At 44.3% G+C, this 20,443-nt stretch overlaps 1 protein-coding gene across 1 annotated transcript in view; it reads right to left on the reverse strand.

The window, feature by feature from the left end:
• Positions 1–5,362: 5,362 nt before the first annotated feature.
• LOC142796386 (uncharacterized) overlaps positions 5,363–20,443 on the reverse strand; it is a 39,718-nt gene continuing 24,637 nt past the window's right edge. Inside the window, exon 2 of the mRNA XM_075886858.1 lies at positions 5,363–9,540. Coding sequence (XP_075742973.1) covers positions 9,168–9,540 — 373 coding nt within the window. The 3' untranslated portion in view covers positions 5,363–9,167. The remainder of the gene's footprint in view (positions 9,541–20,443) is intronic.

Genomic DNA, 20,443 nt, shown 5'->3' on the forward strand with positions numbered 1-20,443 from the left:
GCTCAGTGCACCTCTAGATTTTCTTCAAAACACCGTGACGACTGATCACTGGTCGAATATCTAAACACGTAAAAAGTAATATGCCAGGTATGTTATTGGTATTTCAGCACTGGGCACTTTTGCGAAAAGAGAGGATGGAGGGGCAAGTTATGAACCCTGAATTATGTAATTTATGAAGGAGCACGGCACAGTGCTTTTGGGTCAAAAGTGGAGTAAAAGAAGAGAGTGCGAAAGCCACCTTCTCAAAAAGTTAGTACCCGCCGCCACGCATAATCTCAGGCCGGGCAACCTCTTAAAAAAAAGTGCTCGGTGACACTGCAGATCGAACCCAGTACCTCGTAGATTGTAGCGCTGTAACTGATCATCCACTGCAGCAGTGCTTGCATTCACCCTATTGCTGATATATCGTCAATGCTTCGAGTGACGCCAAATGCAAAAACGTCCGGTGAAACTTGCTCAAAAATATAAAAAATAGTTAGAACGCGTTTGCCCAAAGTCACTAGAAGATAGAAACCCCCACGTATGGCTGTATAACCGTGCACTATTTATCTTGTACGTTACTGTCATAATGTTGGGATAGCCTGCGCTAACGTACGCTACCTTCTCATAGTTTGCCAAATATAAATTAAAAAATAAAAATATATATCGGCCTGTGACAACGCTAATCAACTATTATGAATTCACTGTAACTAGTGTCACTTTCACTCGATGAATACTCAGTTTGTTTCCATTATAGTTATTTAAGGAAGATTTGTGTCATTAACTCACAACTCGCCTAATTAGCATTGATTCTCACATCTAAAGACAGTCACACTTCATCTCGCTTTCTGTGCGGCTGTCGCTCCCATAAAACGCGTACTCCACTTTTTTATGCTCTCCAAGCATCCGACGCTGCTTTGCGAAAACTTTCCCTGACGTCTGCACGGCCAGATAATTCTCTTTATTATCTATCAATTTCAAGCTTTCGCGGAGACGAGACGAGGGCCTCTCTCTCTTTCTCTCTATTTCTCTCTCTCTCTCTCGCTCGCTCTCTCTCTCAATTTTCGTCCTTTTTGCACGTGTGATAACGTCTTTCGACTTCAAGACTCGTATACACGTCCCTTGCTTTGTTTGTTCACTCAAACAACGCTGCACGAAATATTTGCACCGTGTTTTGTGAAAAGCATTAGCACTGAAACACCTCCCAAGGAGTCTCCCTCGTTTTGCGTAGACACATACCTAAGTGTAAGCGCATGCACGTTCTCGCATTCCGGCTTTATAAAAATTCTGCGGTGCATGGAACCAGCGAAATTCCGCTCACAATTTTATTTGATTACTGCTGTTCTCTATTTCTGCACAATTCGTCCGCGGCCATAACACTAGCTTCCGGTGTCTGTTGTAATAAGAATATTGTAAGAAAGGCAACCTTTTACGTCTAGGTACAAAACACTCTTTACGTTCACCACTATATCGTGCTATATTACACCGGATTGGTTGAGTAGCAGCGCAGCTTCATTAAAATGTAAGGTAACTGGTCGCGTTAAACAGGGGAAGACATTTGAGGCATACTTTCATACATTGCATGCACTGATTAATGCGTGGTTTCATTGATGTGGTGTACCTGGAGTGTTGTTCACTTGTACTTGGCGAGATAGTGCATGGATTGCTCAATAGCTTAAGGTCATCGAGCAATTTATTTTTTAGTTACAGTCGTTGATGAAAGGCGAGTGCTTGGCTTCGCACAGCACACCAAAACCTCTATTACAACGTACGCGGCATCCCGTAAGCGTTGTAGCAGACGCTCGCGGAACTGAAACTTAGATGCAGCAAATCATTGGCTATCATCGGATACTCTCAATGCCAGACGCTTTGCATGCTACCTTGATATTATCGGCACACACTTCTTTCTTTCCTTGTCGTTTCATCGGCTATCGCGTGCCCTCCTCGCCCTCTTAAGTGCCGAATAACTTACATTTGTACCCGCGCTAAAGTAATCCCTAGGCTCTTCAGATAAGAGGATTCTTGGCTAAGAAAATGCGTAGCCAAGAGAAAGCTTGATGAATTCGGCTTCTGGTAGTTCTGACGAAACACTTTTGATTTGTTAACTCAGGTTTTTTAAACTAATGAGGCGCTCTCTTCGTAATCTTACTCTTCTGCTTCGCTCTCAAAGAACGTGCACCGATTTGTCTAGCGTGGAATCCAACAAGTCTAATGAGAGAGAGAACGAGTTCACATTGTTGTGCCACAGACATGTTCCTCGTTCGGGAGCACGTCTCACGAGATCGAGCCCTGTTCCGACGAACTGTCTCCCCCCCTCCCAGCGCCGCTTTCCGTGCAGAAGAACCGTGCAGTTCCGGGGATAACGTCGCTTCCTCCGCCGAACCACTTTGCAGTTCCCGGTAGGGCTGTGTATCCTCAGCCGAACCACTGTGCCGTTCCGGGGAACTGGTCTCGCAGAAGAGTCCCAAAACGCTATTTAAGGCCGTGCCGGCCCCATGTTAGAGGGATTTTGCCCCAGACGACGTTGTCGTGCTGGCCGGCTCTGTACAAGCGACAGCCTGCAACAATAAACGCTACTTTTGTTGCTGTTTTCAAAACGGATTGCCTCCCTGTTTCGCCTTCGGGCTGGGGCTTCAGCGAAGTCCGCTCGACGGCTTGCCGCTCTTCGCCACCGCTACCATCGCGACAGAGCGAATTCATAACAACATAGAGAAAAAGATCGAAAGAAATATACGTGGAAATAGAGGTACTGCTGGGCAAATAAACTTTTTTAAAGCGCAACGTACACAAGTTGAGGTTGAGAAGCCTCACGGGGCCTATTAAAAGCCTGGTTGCGCATGCCCGAAGAGCAGTGACGTTACACGGCGCACCGGCGAAGGTTTGGAAGCTCCTAAAGTGACGTGGAACTAGCGGACTGGAGCTGGACTCGCGTGACTCCGTTTGGGCATACGCGGACTCCGTTTGGACTCCGTTTGGGCATAAGTGCGTCCATGCTTCCATGTGTCCACCCATTCATCTCATCATACGTAGCGGACGCTACGTATATTCTGGCATAGCCAAGCTGAACCACTAGGTTTTTTGGTGAGGCTGGACTCGCACCCGCGTGCCCAGGATCCCAAGGCGAGCATTTCAATCACTCGAGTATACAGGCAAGCTATAGCAGAGCATGGCATAGCTTTGTATGCTATGACATAGTAAGGAGTGGGAAAGGAAAGTGAGGGCGAGGAGTACAGATCAGAAGATAAGGAGGACCGACAGGTGGAGGGCAGAGAGTAAGACAAAGTATAAACATAATGAGAGAGAGAGAGAAATTGAGATAAAGAAATGCAGAAAGAGAAATAATAAAAAAATGCAAGAGAATCGTAGGGAGGGTAAGGGAAAGCGATAGAAAGATAAAACAAGCACGAAAAATAAAAGAGACACAGGAAGAGAGAGTGAAGCAAAAAGAAATGAACAGAGCAGAGAAGACTTAAAAACGGAGAGAATTAAAAGAGGAAGGAAGGAAGAGTACAACCATAGAAAAGCCGGCCCAGCTCCGCACTTTCTTCAGGCTTGGCAACATTACTGCGGAGCTACCTGAGTTTTACAAAGCGCTTTTTTGTAGTTTTGTTAGCGTTTAGGCTAGAGCATCATCAAACCATTCGCACCAAAAATTCAGTGGCACGCTGTGTTCCAAGGTCGCTACGGACAATTCATACACCCCTTTTCACCTCGACCTGGCCGCCTGAACTCGTGAGGCGCGCTGGCATCGCTGGCGATCGCAGAGCTCTCATGAGCGTGCTCGGCGATTTTGAGCTTTTGCCTTTCTAGATCTCCGAGATCGCACGCCGACAAGTTGAACGCAGCTTCGGAGGCCTTCACACAGTGTGCCCGGCCGAACGTACGCCGTCTGGCAACAGAAACGAAGATCGCGAAGTTGTTCATATCTGCTCCGACAAGTGCCACCACCCTACCAGCCGATCTCACTTTCGCGTACTCTACAGCCCATGACCACCATTCATATCAGCAGCCATGTGACTTCGAGGGGCCAGAGCATGTCGCTTTGTGAATAGGAGGTTGAAAACGTGTTTGCCCGAGCTGCAGTGATCTGCACCAATCTGCACGGGTCGCATCTTCAAAGAGTTTTAGTAAATTACAACGTTTACGTAGAGGGCTCAAATTTATCCCTAAATGGTCCTGGGAACTTGGACCTCCAGTCTAATGTGTTTTTACAAAATTGCCAAAACACTTTCAGGGTTCTTTTTTTTTAAGTGGCCCGTTCGGGCGTTGAGTGTTAAATAAAGAGTTATTCAGCGGTTCAGAACTAGGAATTGACAACCGTATAACGGGATTACTTCATGTCTTATAGGCACAAAACACCATTTATTACTCAGCCTAAAGACAAAACAAAAATTGTGTCACGTGTGGTGAAATTATTATGAGGTTAAAAATGTGCTCACTGTCTGAGTTATGGTGGAAACACACAGACATTTCGACACCTGTACAATTTCCTTCATCACACAAAGTTGGCAAGGGGCGTAAGCCACTTTTTATTCCAAAATATTGCGTAATTAATGGGTGAAGCATGCATAAGTTGCAATAAGACCACCATCGGTCGTGTGGATGACGTGTTCCATCGTGTAAATGAATGCAGATTCCAAAAGGTTAGTGACGAGGTTGAATTCTTTTCTTTGACTATTACAGCACCGTTATCATGCACAATCGATGGAATGATTATCGGCGTGCTTCTGCTGGGCGTTCGACTCTTCTTGTTATTGTCCACGTCGCTTTGATGTTCTATTATTAACCTCGTTCGGTTGCCAGTTTTGCCTGTGTATGCAGCTACAGGAGGCCCCGGAAACTCGGTACTAGTTTCAGTTTCAAGGAACATGCAAGCTCGTAGCGGTTGCCGGGCATCCCAAGATCCGGTTGAACAGAGTGAGGTTGATTTGAATGTTTGCATTTATGGGCTTTCAAAAGATTTTTAAAAATGAAAAAAGTTCAATACTCCCGTAAAGAACTTTTGTTTGAATGTATTTTCTTACTCCTTAATTTGTTAATTTTAAATCAAGCGAAGTGCAGGAAGTGATTGACTTGAGTTCGTAGCACTTGCCTGCTCTCCTTCTCGACTCTCGCTCAGTGATATTTGAAGTGATATCAAGCTGAGTTATCTTGCTCGGTTGGCATGTCAACTGCGGGAAAAATGAAGACCGCGAGTTTAGGCGGGGAGAGAATGGAAGCCGCAGTGAGAGACGCCGAATAAGTCAACTATGCATTCGTCGAAGATGGCTTAAGCGGGCCCCACCGGTTTTCCGTGGTGCGGTGTGCTAACCCGGGGATTTCTAGTTCCGCGAAGGTTCTCCAGCGTTTCCTAAAAGCAACGAGTGAACACAAGAACTTGGACTCATTATTTGAACAGGTATTTATTTTGCATGAGTACATGTGACTAAACGCAGTTCTCTGCAAGCCTGACTGAACTGAAAGAAGTGCGGTGTCACTTGTTTGATTGGTGAAGATGGCAGCTAAGCTCCTGTCGGCAAAATGTCTTTATTGAAAGACTTCAATCCAAGTTGGCTCACCTACATAGTTTTAGCTTCTTATACTTTTGGCGTGTATAGTTCAAATGATGGCAAGTAATTATACGCTGCTTCCTGCTCATGAAGGTCTTGTAGCAGCTCTTTGATAATTTGTGAGTCTTCTAACAGTGTCACTCAAATACACGTGGTGCACTAAATGTCTCTAAATATTAATACATGGAGTTTCGGTGAAGCCAATGTTTCGACAAGTTAACTTTTCTTCATCATGGCAACGCTGTTGCCCTGACAAGGACAAGTCAACTTGCCCGAACACTGTTTCGAGTGACGTTTTCTCTCGAAACAATATCGATCACTTCAAGCCACTCCGTGCCTCTGAACTTCATCTTCAATTGGTACCCATGTTCTGTAAGAAAACTATGTGCGCCGTCAAAACAAACATGATTGAGTAAAATACGACGTGTCCAACTCGCGATTGTCAATTTTCGCATTGGGTTGGATATTCTGAGTTCAATGTTTGCTGATTATGTCCGTATGTCAGTTGTATGTTCAAGCTAATTTCATAGACTAACGCTTTCACTCTACATGCATGTGTTTTTGTTATACGAAACGTGTAAAACAAATTTCATTTTATTTGTACTGAGTGAGCTTTTTGCTATACTTAAAAATCAGTCAGCTTAACTTTCGCCTCTTCAGAACACACGAACAAAACTTGAACAAAAATAATTAACCAAATTTGACGGATGTCCCCATCACCCAAACGGCCAATGGACCTACAAAAAACGTTCGAGTGCATTTCGCTTGCATACGAAGTGCGAAAGGAGGGCTTCCGCGTCAGCCCTCCTCTTCTCAATATTTCGTCCTTTCTTTCTGTTTCGGGTAATAAAAGAAATTGTCTGTTCTTGATTTATTTCCGGTAGGGTGGTAAAAGTGGCGCTGCTGCTGCGTATCGGCATGCGAGAGTGAATACATGGGAGGTATGGGGAGTTTCCGCCCCTGCTTCACCTGCGGCACATCCGAAGCAACCTAGCGTTTTATTGTGTTCACTTGAAGCTACCTGGCTTGCGTATCCAAGTTCGCTTCACGGCTCGGGAGGTCTTCTCACCAACCACGGCGCTCAAGTGGCGTATGCGTGTTGAAATCATGACGACGGGACAACGGCGTCAATATCCTGCGATCAACCACATTGCATCACACTAAAAAATAACGGAGAAGGAGACCTTCGTAAGCACGAGCGTCGGTGCGCTTTCAGAGATGTGTATGAACTGCTCAAGGAAAGTGCAGATACATTGAATAAACATACAAAAAATTAACGAGTGTTTCGAAAGGGGCATGTATCTTTGTCAAATGGTCTTTTTGGTAGAAATATACCAATTTACCAAAACGATGGCCAGCTTTTCATAAGCATCTTGTCTTGTTGATTCAGCTTATCTGTGTTTAACGTTCCCATTCATTGGCACTCACCTTGGCAGGGAATTGCCCAAAGAAAAGAGTAACGTTCGAAAGAAGCACTAACTTTATTACAAACTTTTCGCCCCTCCTTCCCCTCAGCTATTCTTTGCATAATAAATCAGCTACCAAACAAACCATCATTAGACAAAAATATTTACACAGCTGCAAGTACCACAGGAGGACAGATCACCTCTTTTTCCCAAGGGTGTGTCTCCAACTTGACGACCTGCTCCAGTTAGAGTCTGTCTATTTCTCAGCTGCTTTGTATGCTACTCCGTGGTCTCCATGATTAGCTCCGATAGTTGCTGCCAACTTCGAAGGCCCCGGCTGCACCCATGAAAAACGACTCCCGAAGAGCAATGGATGCGCAAAAATTGTGTGGGCGTGAACTTTGCGGTTAAGGTACACCTAAGAGAAACGCTAAATGAGTTTAAAGAAAAACAGGAGCATTTTAGGATATCGTCACCAGTTGCGCGGTAGTCGTTCAACTGCCACAAACAAAAAGAAACAAAATGTCATCTTCTGAATTTCGCACCTCGCACAAAATGCCAGTATATCATTGAGACGTCATAAAATTCAAAGTATTTCATTCAAATTTCGGCCTCTTTTCAAAGCCCAAATATCCAGAACTTGGCATCAATCTTTGAAACCGATATGAAGTTTATTTTAAGTACTAATCGATTCATGAACAATCTCTGAAAACGATTGGCTGCTTAGAGTGTCCTATGCAATAATAGGCAGCAAGCGCGGCTCCAACCAGACGGTACTGTACATACACACCTCCTTATTTCGCCATCATCATTCATTACTTTTTTTCTTCGCCCTTCTCTCCCCTAGTGCACAGTAGGAGGCTAGATCATACCATCGCTCAGGCCGACCTACCTACCTTGCTCTAAATAAACAACTCTCTCTCTCTCTCTCTCGCTAGTTTGCTTGCACTTTCTTCAAAACTTGGCACTCGCCATTTTCCTGTCAGAAGTGCTATTCCACACTGAAAGTGCTTACGCCGATAAGGATCTTCACGTAACAAGCGCGTGTAAGTAATGCAACCGAAGGCACACAGGACCAATGACAATCGTTGTTGACAGACGGCAAAAGGCCCCAAGTACGCTATTTAGTTTTGACACACTAAGCCCTAGCAAACAATGTAAAGATACCTCAACTGCTCCAGGTAATCAAATGGTTTCACCAGCTGTGTGTTTCATTCGTTTTATCTCTGATTCGGTTTGTGCATTTAGATGTTTGCTCTACTAGTGCTCTCTGACTTTCTCGTTCCGTGTCTTTCTCTTTCATTTTATCGCTTTGCATCCCTCCGCCTCGTTTAGCCTGTGCATATCATCAAGCAGGGTTTGCAATTGACTTCCCTACATCCCGTGGGTTATCTATCTCGATGGCTTACTGAATGCCTTCTCTTAGAGAAAGGTTTATGTCTTTTTGTTTGTATTATGGAATACTACTTTTCTGATGCTTGTTATTGTACTTATTGTCGCTTTAAAGAAGCACTAATGAAAAATGCTATTGTTTCGTAATGGGGAATCACCATCTTGCAATGCCAAAAGCACATCTCTCCCCGCGAGAAGACTCCTCGGTAAGCGAGAGAAAGCGCGAAAGTAAAATACAGGAGGCGACGCCACCTTAAAATTTTCGCGCTAACTTGACGTGACGCCACAGAATGTGACGGCACGTGCTCGGGCCTACGTCATTGTTTATCGATACTAGTGGTTTTGGTTTACCTTCCGTTATGAGAGACACATTGTCTTATCATAACAAGTTCCAGAAAATTTTCTGAAAATATCATTGAACCTTTCTGACAAAAATATGTGAAAACTTTGAAATTCTACATGTCACACAGATGTTCGTGCTGAAGCTTTGGCGCGAAACTAAGAAATGGAATGTTGTAAATTGTATGAACGGACAAACAGCAGGAACGGAAGAAAAAAAGTTGACAGGAGAAGTGTTCTATATGTAACTTTGCAAGTGCTCGTACGTCCTGTCATTATTTTTTCGTTCCTGGCGTTTGTTCGCTGCTTTGCAGTCAACTGTATGCTGCACCAACTAACCCAGTGTACAACCACCTTAAGCTTCAAAAATTAATCATTCAAACTCAATTTCTCTTGTGATAATTAACCTTTGAAGGCGATAATAATGACACTAGAGTTTTGAAAGAAATAACTTATCTGTCTAAAGCTATTTAACATTTCACTTCAGTTCAAGCGGTTCATCTCAATGGTCGTTATCCGTCGCCGGTCCCTTGTGGCTCCCGTATATGATGTCGTGCAGCGAAGGCTTGGGCCTCACGTTGTACAGTCCTCTGGCTCCGTACATGCAGTATGGGTACTCCCTAATCTTGTCTCGTCGCGCATAGTAACGTGCAAGCCAGTTGTCACAGGGCAGCATCGTCGAACCGTAGGCCAAGTAGCCCCACCGCAGGGGTCGGTGTGGCATGCCATACGGCGGCCATGGTGTGGACGCCCACACGTGGGCGCAGGCAGTGCTCCTCCGCGCAGGCAACATCGCCAGCATCAGCACCAACACTACTGGCAGCAGCAAGACAGGCACGATACGGCCGAAGCGGTGGAGGAAGCGGAACATATCCCTGAAAAAAAGGGGGAGGGGGGAAATTCAGAATGAACCAGTTCGGGTTTCTTGGATGCCTCATCAAACTCAAGAAAAGACCGTCGGAGTCAAAAGGAGTGGCCTCAAGTATTTACCGCTGATAGCCTCATCATATAAGCTCATCATGACAATTAACAAACATCAACAAGATTTTTATTGTGATGGTGACGTCAGATAACGTGGCGTCACGCGATGACGTCATCACATGGCATTGTCGCTTGTCCATAGTTGCCCCCATCATGGAAGCAGTACAAAGCTACGTGAGGTACGAAAAGCTTCCAAAGCTTTCGATTCCGGGGGCAATGCGAACTACATTAGGCATAAATTGATTTTTTTTAATGGCGCAAGGGCATCTAAGACCAAAGAGCGCCACTACAAACGTTGTTTATTTAAAAAAAAGGTGTGTATGGAATGTATATGGTATATTTAAAACACAGTGCGTTTAAAATGAATGTCACTTCGTTAGAGGCCTTCATTGCACAGGCTGGAGTCTGATGATAAATGAGTCAGCAAGGCCCGAGACAACCACGGCTGAAGTACTTGTTCGACCAAGAACTCCGAAGGCTCAGACATACTTGTGTTTTTTGCACCAGGTGGTACCTCACACGTGAGGCCCGGCCTGGTATCTAGGATGGGATATCAGTGTTAAAAATTTTACTTCCGCAAGATAATAAATAAGTCTCTTAAGGTCAAACATTGCATCGAGTATATGCATCGAGACTACGCATAGTAAGACGTGTAGATGCACTCCATTCTTTGATAAGTGCGTCATCTTGGGCCGCAATCGTGACCAGTTGACAAAAAAATTATTGAGGCGAACGCTATCGAAAAATGTGCGAAGCTGTGTGTGAGTACGCCGTCTGTGGCCTTATTACAAAAAGAGCTCAATTTTCTGGAGCGCGTGCTGTGAAGCATTAGCACAGAATTGATAATTTGTAATCAGGTCACAACTAGGTTTGCTTGATAGTGTGCTGTGCCACACGTGTGCGGTTTTGTCATGTGTGTGGCGTCACGTGGAATGAGCTATATAATGTGTTGTAAGGGTACGCAATAAACAAAAGTTGGAAGTTAGCGCTGCCACTGTCGTCAGTTTTTTCCCCTTCTTGACTGCATAGTATCTTTCCTTCACGTTAAAACTGAGCTGCACTAAAGCAATATGATTTTATCATGCACCAACTCGTCCCGTCAGCAGTACTTGTTGATAAAAACAGCGCGAGATCAAGTGGGATATGATACTGGTAGAGCTCCCTGAAATGGGTCAGTCTTGCTTGGTGAACCACAGGAGATTAAATGAGGACACGCGAAACGGCTAGACTCTCCCCACAGTGTATCCAGGTAGGTGGATCAGTGCCTGCCAAAAAGCGTTTATGTGTGGCATAAGTGTAACCTATTCTGAGCCATACGGTCTCGAATTCGGCTGGACTTGAAGAAGGAATGACAGAAACTGATACGCAAGCAGCCAATCAGTGAGCTAGCACTGAGAGTGAAAGTAAAGAAAATCAGAGTCTCGCTTCAGAACAGGTATTCTGCTCTTAGTGAGGAAACCAACCTTAGCGTAGATACAATGAATGACAATCTGACGAGTATTATTACGGAGTGTGCAGTGGAAGTTGGAGGCAGCGTAGTTAGACAGGGTACTGGCAAGCTTTCCGAGGAAACGAGTGATCTCAATAAGAAGCGTCAAATCGTGAAAGTCTCAAGTTCAGCAGACAAAATAGAACTGGCAGAGCTTTCGAAGTTGAATAATAGGCGTAAGGTATCCGATGTAAGAAGGTATAACATGGAGAGAATTGAACACGCTCTGAAAAGCGGAGAGAGTGTCATATCAGTGAAGATGAAACTTGGGATAGGCAACAATCAGATGTATGCACTGAAGGACAAAGAAGGCCAAATAACTACCAATATGGATAGGATAGTTAAAATAGCGGAGGAGTTTTACAGAGATCTGTACAGTAGCCGGGACAACCACGACCTTAATACTATAAGAACTAGCAGTAACCCCGATAACACCCCACCAGTAATGATAGAAGAAGTCAGAAAAGCTTTGGAGAGCATGCAAAGAGGCAAAACTGCTGGTGAGGACCAGGTAACATCAGATCTGCTGAAAGATGGAGGACAGATTGTGTTAGAAAAACTAGCCACCCTGTTTACGAGGTGTCTCCTGACGGGAAGAGTACCAGAGTCTTAGAAGAATGCTAGCATCATCTTAATACATAAGAAAGGAGATGACAAGGACTTCAAGAATTACAGGCCGATCAGCTTGCTCTCTGTAGTATACAAGCTATCTACAAAGTTAATTTCTAACAGAGTAAAGAAAACATTAGAATTCAATCAACCAAAGGAACAAGCAGGATTTCGAACAGGCTACTCAACAATCGACCACATTCATACTATCAATCAGGTAATAGAGAAATGCTCGGAATATAGCCAGCCACTATACATAGCCTTCATTGATTACGAGAAGGCGTTTGATTCAGTAGAAATATCAGCAGTCATGCAGACAATGCGGAATCAGGGCGTCGATAAAGCATATATAAACATCCTGAAAGAAATCTACAGGGTATCAACTGCTACCATAGTACTTCATAAAAAAAGCAACACAATACCAATCAAGAAGGGTGTAAGGCACGGGGGACACAATCTCCCCATTGCTATTTACCGTGGGCTTACAGGAGGTTTTCAGAAGCCTAGAATGGGAACAGTTAGGGATAAGAGTTAATGGAGAGTACCTTAGTAACCTGCGCTTCACCGATGACATTGCATTGCTGAGTAACTCAGGGGACGAATTACAACTCATGATTAGGGAGTTAGAGACAAAGAGAGCAGAAAGGTGGGTCTTGAAATTAATCTGCAGAAAACGAAAGTAATGTACAACAACTTCGGAAGAGAGCAGCGCTTCGACATAGTTAATAGTGCACTTCAAGTTGTAAAAGACTATGTCTACTTAGGGCAGGTAACAACCGCGGACCCGAACCATGAGATTGAAGTAACTAGAAGAATAAGAATGGGGTGAAGCTCATTTGGCAAGCACTCTCAAATTATGACAGGTAGATTGCCACTATCCCTCAAGAGGAATGTATATAACAGCTGTATCTTACCGGTACTTAGCTACGGAGCAGAAACATGGAAACTTACAAAGAGAGTTCAGCTTAAATTAAGGATTACGCAGCGAGCAATAAGAAAAATGGTAAGTGTAATTTTAAGAGACAAGAAGAGAGCAGAGTGGATTAGGGAACAAACGGGGGTTAAGGATATCGTAGTTGAAATCAAGAAGAGGAAATTGACATGAGCCGGGCATGTCGCGCGTAGACAGGATAACCGCTGGTCATTAAGGATAACTGACTGGATTCCCAGAGAAAGCAAGCGGGTTAGGGGGAGACAGAAGGTTAGGTGGGCAGACGAGATTAAGAAGTTTGCTGGTATGAATTGGGAGAAGCAAGCACAGGACCGAGTTAACTGGCGGAACATGGGAGAGAGGCTTTTGTCCTGCAGTGGACGTAGTCAGGCTGATGATGATGATGATGATGATGATGATGATGATGATGATGATGATGATGATGATGATGATGATGATGATGATGATGATGATGATGATGATGATGATGATGATGATGATGATGATTTGAGCCATGTTAGAGTGAGTGACTTTGGCGAATCTGTTGAGTTTTTATGGGATAACTTCTCTTAGTTGGGGTTTTTAAAGGTAGAGTTTGTTGCCGACTTGTTTGTCTCGTTCAGCTTGCGAGTGGTTGCGTAGACCTCTACGTACCACAGGTTTTGGATCTACACCCTGAACAGAGGTTATATCTATAGTTTGCCGACCAGCAGCTTCTCGTGCCCTTTTGTCAATTATTTTATTGCCCGCAATCCCAGAATGACCTTGAATCCAGCAAATAATAGAAAGTTTTAGATTATAGGCTGCATAGATTTCATTAAGGAGATTCTTAAAAGTGGGGTTCTTGCTGTACTTGCCACAAAACAGGGCCGTGACAACACTTTAAGAATATGTGTACACTATGAACTTTTGTATATGTGTTGTATAAAAAGCAGGATACCATGGGCTTCTGCCGTGAAAATGCTGGTATGTGTATGCATGGTTCTGGTGTTGGAGAAATTTTGCGCGTAGGCTGCACAAGATACAGATGTTTGAGCCATCATAGAAGGATGCAGATAAACAATATTTGTGTTCAATGGGCCAAGAAATGTAGCTGAATGAGTGCACTTCGACAATTTTTCTTTATGAGGTCTTTGAAAGACCAGTCACAAGTGACTGTACACTGCTGCCAGGGAGGGATGTGCTTGGCCTGGTCACTTTCGTCTAATTCATTGAAAAATATTTCAAGTATTTCTGTTGCAGGTCTTATTGCCAGTGTAAATGGTGGGGCGATAGAAGGACGGTTAAGGTACAATTCACTAGTGGACACATCAATCATAAGTGTTATGCATGGGTGCTGCTTCAGAGACATAATTCTAACTGCATAGTTGACTCCTAGATACATGCGCTGATGTTCCAGTGGCCACTGATCTGACTCTGCATAAAGGCTGTGGATAGGGCTGTTACGAAAGACACCAAGTGCCAGCCGGCTGCCTAAGTGGTATAGAGGGTCCGATAGTTTGAGTGCTGTCCTTAAAGCTGACTGATATACTACGCATCCATTGTCTATGCGTGACAAAACCAGGCTTCTAAACAGAGATATGAGACAGTGCCTGTCTGTTCCCCACGACTGATGCGACAAAATCTGTAAAAGTTTCATGGTGTTGAGACATTTTAGCTTCAGCTGTTTTATATGCTGGATGAAGTTGATTTTAGCATAAAAATTACTCCGAGAAATTTTTGTTCTTTCACGATGACTAATCTTTGTCCATTCATTAGTATGCAAGGGTCATGATGTACACCTCTTCATCCGGAAAAAAGCACGCTAGTAGTCTTGTCAGTGTTAAAGATATTCTCATCAGCCCGTTTCGCAAGACGATTAGCACCTAACTGTATATGGCGTTCGCATAGAGTCAAGTTACACGACTTGAAACTGATTTGGATGTCGTCCACATATACATATACGGAGTACAATATTACAGGTGGAATAACAGAGCGAAGAGAGTTCATGTTAACTATAAACAGTGTTCACCTTGATACTCCTCCCTGTGGCATTTCATTTTCTTAAAGAAATGTGTGCGATAACACAGTGCCTATTCTTACAGGAAACTTCCTTTGAGACAGGTAATCTCTTAAGATGGTAATCAACCTGCCACATATTCTGAAAGATCATAAGTTTTACAGAATTCCGTATCACCAGGCAGGATCATATGCCTTCTCGAGATCGAAGATAACAGACAGACAGACAGTATTGATTGTGTACAAACGCGTCACGTATATATGACTCGAGGAGGACAAGACTGTCAGTTGTGGATCTAGCTGTACGGAAGCCAGCCTGGCACGGTTCCAATATACCGTTGTATTCTAAGTAATACGATACCGTTTTAATATGCCGTTGTATTCTAAGCGGCAGTTAATCATTTTTTAAACACTTTGAGTAGGTAGCTTGAGAGGGCGATTGTCCTGTAACTATTTACCAAAAAGGGATCTTTGCCCTGCTTAAGAATTAGTAGTACTATTGCTTCTTTTCAAGCAGAGGGTATTTTGCCGGCATTGAAAATCTTCTAGTAAAGTGCTAAAAGGCAGTCCAGGGTTTCATCAGGGAGATTTCTGATCATTCCATAGGTAATTGTATCAAAACCAGGGGCAGAACTTCCACCGGAACCAAGGGCAAGCTTCAGCTCATGTAGTGTTAGTGGTTTATTGTATCCTGATATAGGCTTGTTCGGGCACAAAGGTTCACTTTCCGCTATGCTTTTGTGGTGTAAGAACTTAGCAGTATAATTTTCTGAGCTTGATATTTTCTCGAAGTGTTCACCAAGAGCGTTTGCCTGTTCTTCTATTGTATCAGCGCAGTCATTGACCAAAGGGGAGAGATTTGGGCCTTGTTCTTAAAGTTTGTGCACACTACTATACACCTTGCTGTTGTCTGTGCGGGAGTTTATTGAGGATATGTAGTGTGTCTAGCTTTCCCGCTTGGCTATACGGCAAATACGCCTGCCATTCGCTTTGCAACTTCTGAAGTTTGTCAAGTTTTCTATTGTTGAGTAGCGAGAAAAAGTGCTCCACACTATGTTTTTCTGTTTTCTTGCAAGTTCGCACTCACGACTCCACCATGGCTTTGTGTTAACTTCATGATTGTTGGACTGCTGTACGCACTTTTTCACACAAGTAAGAACATATTCGGAGATACAGTTGGCCATCTCTTCTACTTCCAAGTGGTCTACCTCTTCGAGGCGTAGTTTACATAGCTCTCTAAATTTCACCCAGTTTGCACCATGAAAGTTCCACTCTTTAGGATAAGATGGTTGGTCATCCCGTTGTCTTGTTACTAAAAGAGTCAGAAAATTGTCACTTTCATATGAATTACCAATAACTTCCCAATCTAAGTAAAGTAGGAGTTACGGTGACCCAATGGCTAAATCTATGCATGAATATAAATTGTGTGTGGTATTGAAGTATGTTGGCTCTGCCTTAGTGAGCAGACAGGCTCCAGGTGTGAGAAGAAAGTTTTCTATTACACGACCTCTCACATCACATCTGGTATCACCCAGAGCAAACTGTGAGCAATAAAATCTCCAATTAACACTTATTGTTCTGGAAGCTAATCAATAGGCTTTTCGAACTCTGTGTTATTGGATAGTTTGTGAGGGCGTATGTGGATGGAGCAGATAGCTATAAGATGGTTGAATATAATAGGGTGAACAGCCACAACTTCAAGAGAGCTTTGTAGCACAAGTGCTGGCATGCTACGATTCTTTTTTGCGATGATGGCCACACGTGCAGACGAGTAATAGTCACCATTTCGATCTTTACGAAAAACCGCATATTCATTAAGACATTCACATGATTTGACTTTAAATGAGTTTTTTGAACACAGACCACTTTTGGCTCAAGTCTTTGATATAATCTAGGCTATTAAATAGGCCTCTGGTATTCCACTGTAGTATTTGTGTGGTGATATGGAGAAGAAATGTATGTGTCCAGTGTTCAGATGAATGTGCTAAAGATGTGTTAAAGGGAGGCTACCCTTCAGGTTACCGACCCCTTTGGTGGAGCGGTTACGGGATGTTTCCTTTTCTTATTGCGCTCCAAAAAGCGCTGATCTTTGGGTGACGACGACGCTTGTGTTCGTCCATCAATTTCCCTTGCCTTCTTCGAGGCACTGAAATCAATAAAGTTGTGTTCTCTTCTCGAGGCACTGAAAGGTCGACGACCACCCTATTGGAAAAAACGAATGGTAGGCATGGTGTCAACAACCACCCACCATTATAGTGGATTAGTGTAGTGGGTGAATGCTGGGAAACGTCCACCATGGCACATGGTGAGATATGGTGGGTGCTGGAGTGCCGGCAACGCTTCAGCGCGAAATAGCGTCAAAATAACCGTGACGAGCTGCCACAAAAAATAAAAAAAAATAATTGTATAAGAAACGATGTAAAAAACGCTCGTCCCGTAAAAAAAAACAAGGTGCCACGGAGGATCGAACGTGCAACATGTGGATTCCCATTCGCAGACACTAACCACTGCGCCATACTAACATGAGGTTGGTAGTGTGTTAAAGAGTTAGTTGACATACAAACTTAAGGTTCAACAGTTATGTTTGTCGTGTACTCGACATAGACAAGATATGCACCTGCTACTAAAATTTGCACATTTATTAAACACAAGCAACTGCTGCCTGTAACGATTGCCACTGTGTTAATGGCACAAGTGCTATTTTTTATAATTCACAACTGCAAGAAAAAAAACCAAGTGGACTGGGGAGCAGCTACAGTTTACCGGCGGGGTCTGCCAAGTTTAATATCTGTTTCGCGCTCGTTCCAAGGGGCGACATCCGCTCACGCTTTATGACGCTTCTAGGCTCATTCCATAGATACGCCCATCTAATTTATTTATTGAGTATTGGGATGCTTTTCACGCAACGTAGAGGGCAGTCGTGCCAGCGCAATGCTGTAGCTCTTTTGCAATAGCAACAACTTCATAACAGCTTGGCCAAAACAAATGCAGTGTGCCGTAAACATTATGCTATCATATTGGTTCCCCAAGCATACGAATTACCACGTCTGAGTTCTCGCATAAAAGCCAGAGAAGTGCCGGCGAGTGCGACCAGCGGCTGTCGGTGAGGAGAGAAGTACGTTCTCTGGGAGTGCTTGAATTGCGTCGCATCGATGTTTGTTGCTTCTTGCGCGGACACCATACACAATAAAAATGCTTCATTTAGGTTAATTGGTGCCATGGCTGTGCTGTATTGTCATTATTATTCGTAGAAGTTGTGTATTCTGAAACACAGAAGCACGGATAACACAATTGCACGGGCTTGGTCGGTAGGCCTAACCTTTGGTGGAAATCATGGTGGTAGAAGATGTAGTGTAAAGATCCCAGCTTGGTACACTATATAAGTTGCTCGCCATTATGAGCCCACCCATCATCTGCTTTCTGGTTCCCTGCATTATCGCGATGGTGGGCAGAGCTTCTCAGCTTGGTACACTATGTGGCCATCCATAATAAGCAGCACCCATCATCTGCTTAGTGCTTCCCAGCATTATCTCGATGGTGGGAAGAGTTTCTCAGCTTGGTACACCATGTGGCCCACCATAATAAGCACCACGCACCATATGCTTAGGGCTTCCCAGCATTATCGCAATGGTGGGCCGAGTGTCCCATGATTGCCCACTATCTAGCCTCTATTTTCCACCATCATTTCCACTTTACCCATCTTCTGTACACCATAACACCCAGTATGTCCCGGCATATCCACCATAATCTCCACTACGTCCCACCATATCTATCATAGTTTCCACCATGCCCACGATTATTTGCACTACGCCCACCATGTTTTCCAGTATCCACCATGGCAATTTTTCTGATAGGGCAGGTCTCTGTAGTTTTATTCAACTTCGGGGCCTGTTGAGCTGAAGCCTGCAGACCCACCTTTCATTTTGGTGGCGCGGCAATAGCAGCAGCCACATGGGGGTGCACGAAATGACTACTGGGCCACTGTTGGTGACCGCAGTAGACTGTCTAGGCACTCGTGGCTCCACCCCCCGTAGCACCACCTCGGGAAAGCTGGTGTGATCAAGGTATGAAAGACGGTTCCTTACTTCACAAAATATCATGTTCTCCTTTACTTTTAGTGAGATTATCTCTTTTTCGATCTTCCATTTAGGACATGTTCTAGAGTAGGCTGGATGACTTCCATCACAGTTCACCCAATGTGGAGATGATTCGCAATCGTCGGACTTGTGTTCATTGGAGCTGCATTTGGCACATGTCTGCTTTGCCCGCCATGTCTGCAATCCGTGCCTATACCGCTAGCACTTATAGCACCGCTGAGGTTCGGGATGTACGGCCTCACGCGTACTTTGATGTAGCCTGCATCTAGTGTGGTAGGAAGCACACAGCTGTCAAAGGTTAGTATTATGTGCTTAGTGCGGATCTGCTCTTTTCTTCCGGCGAATCAAGGTTCTTTCAACCTTTATAACATTTTCATTATGGAACCCATCAAGAAGTTGTTCATCACTAAGGTGCAAGAAGTCATTTTCTGATATTACACCACGGCTCATGTTCATTGTTCTATGTGCAGACACTGTGACCGGTACGTTACCAATGCATTTCAACTCATTCATTTTCTCAAATTAATCTTTGTCCTTAAGTTCAAGTAGAAAATCACCGTTAGTGATTTTCGTGGCCTTGTAGCCTGTTCGAATAGTGTTTCCGAGGTATTTAGTCACCAGGAAACGAGACATTTTGGGAGCAGTTAGGTTGTGCTCACCATGGATGACAAGATATTTGTGAAATATACCATTACTTTTCAGAAAAAATGGAAGGGTGCTTCGGTGCACCCTCTTCTTTAGGGTAATCAAGGAGAAAAGTAGCTTGTTTAGCCATCGGAGTAGTGCGTGTGTTTAGTAACAGCGCCAACCACCACCCATGGAGCCCAACAAGGGGACACGGCAAGACTTGAAAGAAGTCTGCACAACGCCAGCTGTACGCTATCACTATATAACCAGATATAGCACACCCAAGGTTGGATACTTACACGAGGTTAACCCTTGCCGCCAGGAAGCAATGAAGTAAACTGAAGAGAGAAGAAGACAGTATAGCTTTAAAGAGGAGAAAAGACGAAGATGTAGGGAGGGAGAGATAGGAAAAGGCGACTGCCAATTTTCCCTGGGTGGGTCAACCCAGAGGTGCCGTCTACGTGAATCCGGGGCCAAAGGGGTGTGTTGTCTCGGCCGGGGGGCCTTAATGGTCCAATTACCCAGCGTCGGCTCAACGCCCAGGATCCCCTTTTTTCCGGACGTGGCTCAGCCACGCACGGCTAGGCGTGGGAGGGAGTTAGCTCGGGTCGGGGGTGACGCTACACACCAAACGCCCCTGCGGAGCATAGATTGGTTTAAAAGAAGAATCGGGGGTGGAGGATCAACGCAGTTCACTGAAAATAAACTGAGCTATCACGGGACACCCACGAAGCGAATGATGAGGAGTGGGCGAAGCAGTGGGATCGTTTGGTCAGTCACCCGTGACATTGACCACTCGCGCATGTAGATGAGTGAGAAAGCGGCATACAATTATTTACAATGTTTATTGGTCATAACTGGTGGTGTGTTGTGTTGAGTTCTGTATTTCGTTTCGCCTTCATTTTTACTGTTCGCGTCACCGGATCTAGCCTGATGTTGGCAAAGACTGCGTTTGTGCATGTCTCCCTGGTGGTTCTTGGTTGTTTCTAGTCATACGAAATGCATCGCAGGGTGTACCGAGACAGCATCTACTGCACAAGCCAGTC

This window comes from Rhipicephalus microplus, chromosome 2 (genome assembly GCF_043290135.1).
Source record: "Rhipicephalus microplus isolate Deutch F79 chromosome 2, USDA_Rmic, whole genome shotgun sequence".
NCBI classification, from domain to species: Eukaryota; Metazoa; Arthropoda; class Arachnida; order Ixodida; family Ixodidae; genus Rhipicephalus; species Rhipicephalus microplus.